Source organism: Quercus suber, unplaced genomic scaffold, assembly GCF_002906115.3.
Source record: "Quercus suber isolate HL8 unplaced genomic scaffold, Cork oak 2.0 scaffold_1016, whole genome shotgun sequence".
Lineage (NCBI taxonomy): Eukaryota > Viridiplantae > Streptophyta > Magnoliopsida > Fagales > Fagaceae > Quercus > Quercus suber.
This window is the reverse complement of record NW_027070427.1, coordinates 99,397-110,271: the sequence shown is the minus strand read 5'-3', so window position 1 is coordinate 110,271 and position 10,875 is coordinate 99,397. Positions and strand designations below refer to the sequence as shown.

Genomic DNA, 10,875 nt, shown 5'->3' with positions numbered 1-10,875 from the left:
TGGGGTTTGGACGTTTAGAGTTTAGAAGCAACTGCTGGGCCGGTATTGGGCCGGGCTTATGGATCATTTCGGGGTATCCATTAGTCTGGGAAACCCAACCCATCCGACCGGCCCGAAGGCTTGCAAATGGGTTCGAACAAGTGGCCGGGTCGAAAAGCATGTCTTGAGAAAAATCAATTATTCGGGTGAGTGTCAGGCAACCCGACTAGCCCAGCCCATCCAAATGTTGTTATACTTTATTTATATATATATATATATATATAATTCAATAGTTGCAACAACGTGAGAGAAGAGATTTGAATCTTGATTCTCTTAATAAAGGACATCAAGTTATACCACCGAACTAGTATAAAACTATTGGCTACAATATGTTAACATGTGTTTTTTTTTCCCCTCTATTGGGTGTCATATAAACTTCCTTGCCCCATCAACGTCACAGTCACAGCCTCTACTTTAAGAAATGTCAAATGAAGTGTGTTTCCTCTTGATTTTTATGTTTGTTTTAATTTTTTCTCTTTGGTGTTTTGAATATCATTTTGTTTTGTTATTGAGAAAATGGAAAGGAATAAGAAAATATATGTATATATATTATTTGAGTGTTGTGGGATTTTACTGTACTCTTAAAAAATAACTATTACCAATAGATTTATATATTATTCAAGTTAAGGGAAAAACATTATAGCCCTTTTCAAAAGGTATAATTATTCTTCATTTGAAAGGATAGTTATTATGGTAATGAAAACACAATCAAACAATTGAAAAAAAAAAAAATATTTCTAAACAATAGCTATTCCATTATACAATTTATCATACTGTACCAAATATACCCATAATATATGATACAAATATTAAGTATATTCCTCTCTTTTTTTCTTTTTCTTTTTTTTTTCTTTTTTTTTTGTGCATTAGATTGTAACTATGAGAAATTTAAAGAGATAAATATTGAGAAGAAACATGTGACTTACAAATAAGTGGAAGATTTAGCTCAAGTTGAAGTGGCAAGGCTAGCCAACCTTATCATAAATTTCCAATGGTTCCAAAAACTTTAATTATTTTTTTTAAATGATTAATTTACTTATTTAAACCATAATTTTAATTCTCCTCCTCTCATGTGGATCCGTAGTCCTCTTTAATAAGTGAGGTATAATACGCAAGATTTTTATCTTTTAATTATCAATCTTTATATATAATATATACTCTCTCCGTCCCAAATTGTTTGACCTAGTTAGAAAAACCCAATTATTTAGGTAAACATCATTAACTATCTTATCTCTTTAAAGAAGTTAGAAATTTCCTAAATTACCCTTAAACAAATTTATCAAAAAATTATTTAAGAAAAAAAAAAAAACATTTCTAGTATTGGCGCCAACTACCAAGCAATTTTCAAAGTTATTGTAGATTTCAAATTCTGTTAGTGTACTACTCTTACAATTTGCAAACTCATATTCAAATCCAAATTCTATAGCCACCAAGCCTAATCCAAATTCAATCTTTATCTTTAAATCAAATTTTAATACGGTAGATTAGAAACTCTACCGGTGGCAAAACAATGGCTTTAGTGGATTTCAAAATTTAGGTTTTTAATTTTTTTTAATTAAAAAAAATGCTCCCACAAATAAATTAAGGGCATAAAGGTAATGTTTATAAATTAATGATGTTTGACTTTTCAAACAAGACATTATTTTGAGATATCCCAAAATGAAATACATGCCAAACAATTTGGGACGGAGAGAGTATTTATTGAGAATTTATTTATATAATGTTTAAAAACAAAAGTGTAACACTTATTATTGCTATGCTCCTATTGAACCATATTAGCATAGCATTTCAGTCCATTTTGATTGATTCGATTCACTTCGGTGTACTTGGTCCATGTCTGTCAATTTCGGTCCAATTCAGTATATTAGGTCTACTTTGGTCCATTTCTGCCTACTTCGGTCCACTCTTGTAATGTAGTCCATTTCAGTCCACTGTAGTCTAGTTCGGTCCACTTTGGTCTAGTTTGGGGATTTAGTCTAGTTCAGTCCATTTGGTCCACTTCGGTAATGCTTTGGGAGAAAAGGTTTGTGTGGAAAGAGGAACTGTTGTATTGGTCATTATGTCACATTCTTAGTATAATGTTAGTAGGTTATTGATAAAATTATATTTTTCTTATATGTTATCAAAGTCTTGTATTTTTTTTCCTAATATAAGTGATGGATTTACTTATATTTACTTCCTCTTTATGTTATTTAAGTCATATTGAGGATGAACCATTTCTAAGAAGCACTAGAAACAAATTCCAACCACACGTTACATTATTTACAAAATATATCACCTTATATAATAATTGAATGTAATTAAAATGCATTATGTTTCCTCGGGGGAAAAAACTTTCAAATACCAAATACAAATTACTTAATTTAGAAATTTCAATATATAGTATCAACTATACTTTGTTAAAAAATAATCACATCATTTTAAGAAGAGTTTGAGATTAAAAAATATAAATCTCATCTACTATTTTCATTTTCCACTTAACAAAGAAACAAATTGTCAAATTTTTCCTTCTACAACTGGTTTTCCTAAAAACATATATTGTTAAGAAACAATAAATCTAATAATTTAACCATTATTCTAACAACTTAATATATAGTTGGGAAAAGCTTGATATTTGAAGGTAGAATTTCGTGTGATATCGTGTTATATATATATATATATATATATTGAATCTCATTCAAAGGAATCTAAAGCAAAATTTTGTTTCCACCAAAACAAAATGAGCAAGATGCGTATAATTTCTTTGGTATATGTGGAGCAACATCCCTCTAGTCTCACAACCCCTATCCCTACTTTTTCCAAAATCTCTTTCTCTCACCCAAAGACATGAACATGTCACATTTTCTAGTCGCCTATGGTGGTGCAAGCTATGATAAAGTCCATGACTAGATAATAAGGATGGAAATCCATGTCATGAGTAGTTGTTTTACTAGGAGGAAGGGAGGGAGGGGAACCATGCCAATCTTTAAGCCAACATTTTGATTTATGCCTTGCCAATGGTGTTAAAGAGGACACCAATAACAAAGGATTTCAGGGGGGTAAGTGGGGGTCTAGCTTCAAGACATGTTTGAGACATGTCTTTGTACAAAGGTACATAATTGACCTAACAAACATGAAAATGGGAACAGCTTGTTTTGTATAGTTCCAATGGATCACATTCTCTTTCTCAAAGCCACTTTTTTCTTTCTGACTTTTAGAGGGCTTCATTATGTTCCATATACATACATCAAATCGTGCATGGTTGAAAGCTAGAGTTCTCTAAAGAACCCCTTGTCTCAAGTAAAAAGCATTAGCCCCCCACTTACATATTCCTTTTTTGTCGTTCAAAAGAAAGTGATGAGGTCCACCCAAGAGATTGATGCATATGTAAAAGAGAATGATAAGGAGAATTCATTGTATCTTGTAAATGGGGTTAGGCATATATACTTTTCTCATAAATACTTGGGATTAACTCAAAGTCATGGGGTACACTAACTTGAAAAGTGCATAGTCTTTTCCCACTTAGGTTTGTACTTCAATTTTTGTAGTCTTTTTTTAATATTATAATAATTGATCAAAAGCAAGGGAGATGAGCTCTCTAATACATTTAAAGCATATGTATTAACAAAACAAGATCAAGACACTGGCCTTCATGAGAAAATATAGAGAGTAAGCTATGATTCATATAACTCATTGCTACCAAGCTTCCCTTAATGGCACTTTTTTATACTTACAATCTTACAGAAACTGTTAGCCTCAAGGGAGCACACAAAGGACTACATAATTCTTCATCTATATATGTATTATACAAGATGCTAGGTAATATTTGATGATATGTCTTTTAAGGTATATTGCCATCAGCTCCAATATTTTTTTCAGAGGTGAAGCGATAATGGCTATAGTCCTCAACATTAGTCCCTTGGTGTGGTCTGCTTGATGAGGATGAAGAATTAGAATACCATCTAGACCAAAATAGATAGTTGAGGAAGTTGAGAAAGCTAAGGGCTGCCAGCAACCAATAAAAAAGATCTAGCCTGTCTTTGTTTAGATCATTATCATGAAGCCAACCACCATTTGAGGAACTTGATGTGATCTTATTCACCAAAGAGACCAATAAGGAGCTCAAATAAAATCCAAATGAGTATGAGCAATAGGTCAAGGCTGTTAAAAATGCTTGCATCCCTTTCAAGGATTGTTTGTAAAAGAACTCAATGAGGCCTACAGCAGTAAACATTTCCGATAATCCAAAGATTATGAACTGTGGGGTGATCCAGAAAATTGATAATGTTTTGTCTAGAATTACAGCTGAATCCCTTCTTTTTTTCTCCATGATGGCTGCTGCAACCATTGAAAATGTTGCGAAAAAGAGGCCAAAGCCTATTCTATTTAAGGGGGAGATTCCAGACTCATGGCCAGTGATTTTTCTTGCAAAAGGGACAAAGAAAGTGTCATAGAGAGGGACTACAATGATGAGCAAGATGTATGGGATGGATTGAAGTGAAGCTGGTGGGATATGGAAGGATTTAGTGAGTTGGGTGTCCATTGCACTTCCTTGTTGGACTGAGAATGTTTGGAGTTGAGCTAAAATGGTGTTGAAAACAATGGTGCAAGCAAAGATTGGAACAACTGAGATCAAAATCTTCACTTGATTGACTTGAGTAGCAGTGCACAATCTCCATGGGCTTTCCTTTGCATTAGCCCCATCTTGGATTTGGATGCAAGCCTTGTCCAAGAACCTGATTTTTTGCATACAGTAATTAAGTAGAGGAACCAATATATTGTAAGAAAATGATAACTAATAGAGATATTAACATATAAACATAACCAAATTTTATTATCCAAGATTTTCAAATATAGCAGAATTTGAGGCCATATAACTAGCTTAATTACAATTAGAAAGAGCTATTATTCAATCCTGTGAATTGAACGGACTGAGAAATAAGTTTAAAGAATGAAATGTCATCATAACTTTAAAAACATATAGGGGTCCTAAATACTATTTTTTTCACTGTATTTCAATAATGATTTGAAAGTTTGTGTAGAATTTCTAGGATAAAACAAGAAGCACAGAAAAAGGAATAAATCATTTTACAAATTATTATACCTGAACTTTTCGGGGTGAAGGGGATTTCCACTCTCAGAAGATAAGGCAACGTTGCTAGATGGACAAACCTGCTTTCTTTTCAAAATTGCAGCCACAAAAACCTGAAAAAAAAAAAAAAAAAAGAAAAAAAAAAAAGAAGAAGAAGTACAATTTAGAAAGACAACCAAAAATCCTGCTTTCTTTTCAAAATTGCAGCCACAAAAACCTGAAAAAAAAAAAAAAAAAAGAAAAAAAAAAAAGAAGAAGAAGTACAATTTAGAAAGACAACCAAAAAAGTAAGAAAGGCAAAAAAAAGGGGTAAATTGAGTGAATTTGTGCTTAGTGCCATCCAATCAGTTACACAGGACCTAATGTAAAGAAAGTGTTTCTATAACCATGAGCTAGAAGACAACACTACTTCTTACTACAACTTTATTTTATTTAAGGCTAAAATGCAAAACTGGTCCTCTAACTTTTTTCAGATTTTATTTCAGTCCTATAACTTTACTTTCATTCATTTCAGTTCTTTAAGTTTTAGATTTATTCAATTAAAGCCTTTCTATTAACTTTTGTTAAAATTTTTTGAAAAAAAAAAATCTGAAAAATATTTTTCAATAATTAATTGAATTTTTTTAATTAAAAAATTTGAAGAAAAATTTATAAAATTAAAAAAATAACCCTAACATATAATAAAAGTTGATGGAAAAATCTTAATTGAATAAAATTGAAAGTTAGATGACTAAAATGAACAAAAGTAAAGTTAGAGGACTGAAATGAAATCTAAACAAATTTAGAGAGTCAGTTTTGCATTTTACCCTTTATTTAACAACCGCATGTTACTTTTTCTAATTAGTAATCAACATAAACAAACAAAATTGTATGTATAATCAGCTGAACCAAACAGTTCAACCATTAGGCCTAGGAAAAAATTATATTAATTAAATCACATAATTACAGTTCCTAATTGGAGCAAGAAAATGCTAAAAAATGCACAAGTTGTGATCATACAATAAACTCATATGTCCTATAGCATATATATTATAGTCAATGAAATTTAATTATTCATAATAAGAGACTAACTGTGTGATAATAGCCTCTTCATTCACACATGCTATCACGTGTTTAGACTCTAGAGGCTCTTTTTTTTTCTTTTTTTTTTAAATAGCATTTTAGATTTGTAACCACAAGTAGTTGTAGTGTAAACATAAAATGTAACCCAATTTTTTGGAATTTCTATTTAAATTTCAAAAATCTCAATATACTTTCATATCCTTAACTTATCTTTTTTTTTAAATTATTTTTAATTAGATAACATACTTATTATTTTTGGAAAGTATGGAAAAGTTGACAATAAAAAATTCTATTCCAATTATGTATAGATATAGAAAAGCATGCATGAAAAAAAAAAAATAGAAGTACTCATACTCTAACAATATAGATGCATCCACACAAATGAAAACAAAGATTATGCCTATGAAAAAGGGAAAAGAAAAAGAAAACCATAAATTAAAAGAGGTATAAAAGCTTTAGAGACTAATTACTTGAGCAATGGGAGTAAGGATGCTTCCTTGAGGGGGCTTGTTTCTGTAGTATAAAGTACCAGAAACCAAGCTAATTAGTCCAAATGCCATAGCAGCAGCTGAGACTCCAAAGCCAATATCCATCCCAGAATGAGTTTGGACCCATACAAGAACTGTTAGTGCAATAAGTTCACCCATAGAGAAGGCAAAATAGGCAGAATTGAAGTAAGTGGAGAGCCTTTTGGATTGCTTGGGATTATCTTGCTTGAACTGGTCAGCTCCATGAGCAATCATGTTGGGTTTGACACATCCACTCCCTAGCGCCACTAAGTAAAGTGCTACAAAGAATATCAAAGCCTTCAAGCCCTTTGCTTCTATACAGTTTTCTCCATTTGTAAGCATGTTGCACTGGGGTGGCTTTAATTGGGGAAGATGGGCTTGGACCGAGAGTAGTATAAAACCCTGCAAGTTCCACAAAAAACTGTGACCAACTCTGATCTCACACACGCAAGCATGTACTCATCCACGCAAATTTTGATCAATAGTACCTCCTATACGCAATATTTTCTTTTATGAATAAGGAAAATCTTATACAAGATTTGTTATACAATCTTTTTAAATATTAAAAATAAAACATTTAATTTGAATTTTGGATGGTCATGCACAAACCTATTAAAAAAAATTGGGTAAGACTATCTACAAATCACTTTTATCAGACCTAGCTACGTAGAAATGAAAACTTTGTACACCGACTCTAAGTCCAACTTTAGTGCACAAACCAAAATTTTTTGTTTTTAAAATAAAATAAAAATAAAGAAATGTGCTCAGTCATTATTAAGAACCAGACCATGAGTACTATTGCCTCATTATAGATGTCAGTATCTTTGTGCAGTGACAGCATTGTCTATCCACCGGCTAATATTGAACTTATATCCACTTGTGCTTTTGGGTTGAAAATTAAGACAGAAACAAAAGGTGGAGGAAAAAGAAAAGCCGAAATGAGTTAAAAGGTACGGTTATTGTTAAAAATTGAAAACTAAAAATATTGTAGTTAAATAATTTTTAAATATGTAAATAGTTCTGTGAGATCCAGTTTTAATGAAGATTTTCCTGAAAATGGTATCTGTGGGTTTCATGAACAATGTATGAAACTCACTGAAATGTAAATGCGCTGAAAAGCATTTTCAGCGCAATCCAAACTAACCCAAAGACTTACAGAAAGTTCAATAAAACCAAAGATTAACATGGTCCAGAAGCTCCCAAGATAAGAATCTGAAAGGTAACCGCCAAGGAGTGCAAGGAGAAAGACAGTTCCAACAAAGTTTGTCACTATGTTTGCAGACTTTGATAATGAGAAGTGCATCTCACTAATCAAATATGTTATGAGGTTGTTCCCAACAGCAGCTATGGCCATTATCTCAAAGGCTTGTAGTCCTGAAAATAATTATACACGACACAAACTTAGCAAATATATGAATAAGCAATCCAATAGTAAGTGCATAGAAAACCAAATTTTATGAGAGAGAGAAAGAGAGAGACCAATAACATTTTTAGCCAAATAGCATGTACCCTTCAAAGTTTACCACCATTCACATCAGTTTGTACTCCAATAGCCACTTAAAAATATATATATACATATATAAAAAATAAAAAAACATAAACTCGAAAATGAATATGATCTATTCCATCAAAAAAATATATATGAATATCTAAAATTTATATGCAGCTGACCTCATACTAGAAAGATATATAGCTTCAGATTGCCAAGGCTGCTATTAGACTTTACATTCAATAAGAGTTGAATTATCATAATGAAAGCTTTGTATACAACAACAACCAAGCTTCATATTCTCAACAAGTCAGTCAAGATCAGTCAAAAGGAATAACCCAAAAACCAACTTAAGTAGGGTCTTTCAAGCCTAACTTTTTGTCATATTCTATATAACACACACTCATACAGATAAAGAGAGAGAAAGAAGGATACCAAGAACAAAAGCTGCAGCTCTCATTCCACCATGTTTGTTGGGGTTGGAAGGTTTCCCTCTCCAATCAACAGTGGTCTCTTCACCCATTCCTGACATGTCAATGCTGTCCCCCTTGTTATTCTGCCTTCTCTCCATTTCCATCTCTCTCTCTCTGTGTCTCTCTTCAAAGCTTAGCAAATAAGAAAAAAGAGAGATATATGGGATGACTTGCTAGAAGGTGTGAAGTTCTTCTTATATATATACTGAATATATATGAGTCAAGCTGGATTAATTGTCCTAAATTTATATGCAAAATGAAACCTCCTATGAAATTCTAAACCCACACGCACAATACCCACGTGGATAGCACTTCCACCAAAAAAATAGTTTTAGTGATACTGTGCTTTTTGTGCTGTTGAAACCTATTTCCATCTCATGTATGAAGTGTGGGTGTGGGGCTTATGGGGTTGCTTTAATTTCTGGGTAGGGTTGACATGTGGAGTTGCCCTATCATCCCTCTTTGGTGGTCCATTTACCCAGCTTAGCTATCTTTCTTCCCATATATAATTAGGATTAAGATCTTCTAAAGTTCTTAGAGTACTCTACCATGTAGAGTTCTTTTAATCTGAACCTTTCATTTATAATAAATTGTCTAAATTTTGTCATATCATTAATCCATTAACAAATCTACAAAAATAATGATTTTAAAAAATAATTGCTCATAAATGGTAGTTATTACCTTAAATGCGAATAGTGGCTATGACATTGCAGCATTAAATGCAAAAGAAATTTGCTTATTTAGAAAATTGATTATTATGCACATAGACCAAGAAGCGTATATATATATATATATATGATATATGAATGGTAGACACCTGGGTTTTCATTCCAATTTTTTTAGTCTTCTATTAATTTTATTAGTACATGATTGGCACTTAGATCATAAAATATGATTTTTCTATGTCCCATTTCAGTCGAACCTATGCTTTGAAAGGAAAAGATGACTTCACGATTTCTTAAGGACTTGATTTAGGTAAAAGAGGTAAGACAATAATTATCATTTATGAGTAGTTAAAGACTTCACGATTTCTGTATCGCATTTTTTTTTTTTTTTTTTTTTTTTTGACTTCACGATTTCTTAAGGACCTGATTTAGGTAAAAGAGGTAAGGCAATAATTATCATTTATGAGTAGTTACCTAAATCAGGTCCTTAAGAAATCGTGAAGTCATCTTTTCCTTTCCCTCTTCATTTTTCAATTTGTTCCACAAATTGTTTTGGTTGTTAATTTCAAAGCATAGGTTCGACTGAAATGAGACATAGAAAAATCATATTTTATGATCCTAAGTGCCAATCATGTACTAATAAAATTAATAGAGGACTAAAAAAATTGGAATGAAAACCCAGGTGTCTACCATTCATATATATATATATATATATGCTTCTTGGTCTATGTGCATAATAATCAATTTTCTATATAAGCAAATTTTTTTTGCATTTAATGCTGCAATGTCATAGCCACTATTCGCATTTAAGGTAATAACTATCATTTATGAGCAGTTATTTTTTAAAATCATTATATTTGTAGATTTGTTAGTGGATTAATGATATGACAAAATTTAGACCATTTATTATAAATGAAAGGTTCAGATTAAAAGAACTCTACATGGTAGAGTACCCTAAGAACTCTAGAAGATCTAATCCTTATTTTAGGGGATTTGTTAGTGGATTAATGATATGGAAAAATCTGGACCTTTTATTATAAATGAATGGCTAAAATTAATAGAACTCTATACGGTAGAATGCCCTAGGAACTCTACCATGTAGAGTTCTTTTAATCTGAACCTTTCATTTATAATAAATGGTCTAAATTTTGTCATATCATTAATCCACTAATAAATCTACAAAAATAATGATTTTAAAAAATAACTACTCATAAATGATAGTTATTACCTTAAATGCAAATAGTAGCTATGACATTGCAGCATTAAATGCAAAAGAAATTTGCTTATTTAGAAAATTGATTATTATGCACATAGACCAAGAAGCATATATATATATATATATATATGATATATGAATGGCAGACACCTGGGTTTTCATTCCAAATTTTTTAGTCTTTTATTAATTTTATTAGTACATGATTGGCACTTAGGATCATAAAATATGAGTTTTCTATGTCCCATTTCAGTCGAACCTATGCTTTGAAATTAACAACCAAAACAATTTGTGGAACAAATTGAAAAATGAAGAGGGAAAGGAAAAGATGACTTCACGATTTCTTAAGGACCT

At 31.5% G+C, this 10,875-nt stretch overlaps 1 protein-coding gene across 1 annotated transcript; it reads right to left on the bottom strand.

The window, feature by feature from the left end:
• Nucleotides 1-3,667: 3,667 nt before the first annotated feature.
• Nucleotides 3,668-8,853, bottom strand: LOC112016468 (protein NRT1/ PTR FAMILY 4.3). Its single transcript, XM_024049040.2, has 5 exons — nt 8,606-8,853; nt 7,838-8,055; nt 6,643-7,083; nt 5,123-5,223; nt 3,668-4,754 (listed from the first exon to the last, which is right to left on the bottom strand). Exons 1-5 carry the CDS (start codon nt 8,745-8,747, stop codon nt 3,860-3,862), a joined length of 1,797 nt encoding a protein of 598 aa, XP_023904808.1. The 5' UTR covers nt 8,748-8,853; the 3' UTR covers nt 3,668-3,859.
• Nucleotides 8,854-10,875: the final 2,022 nt, after the last annotated feature.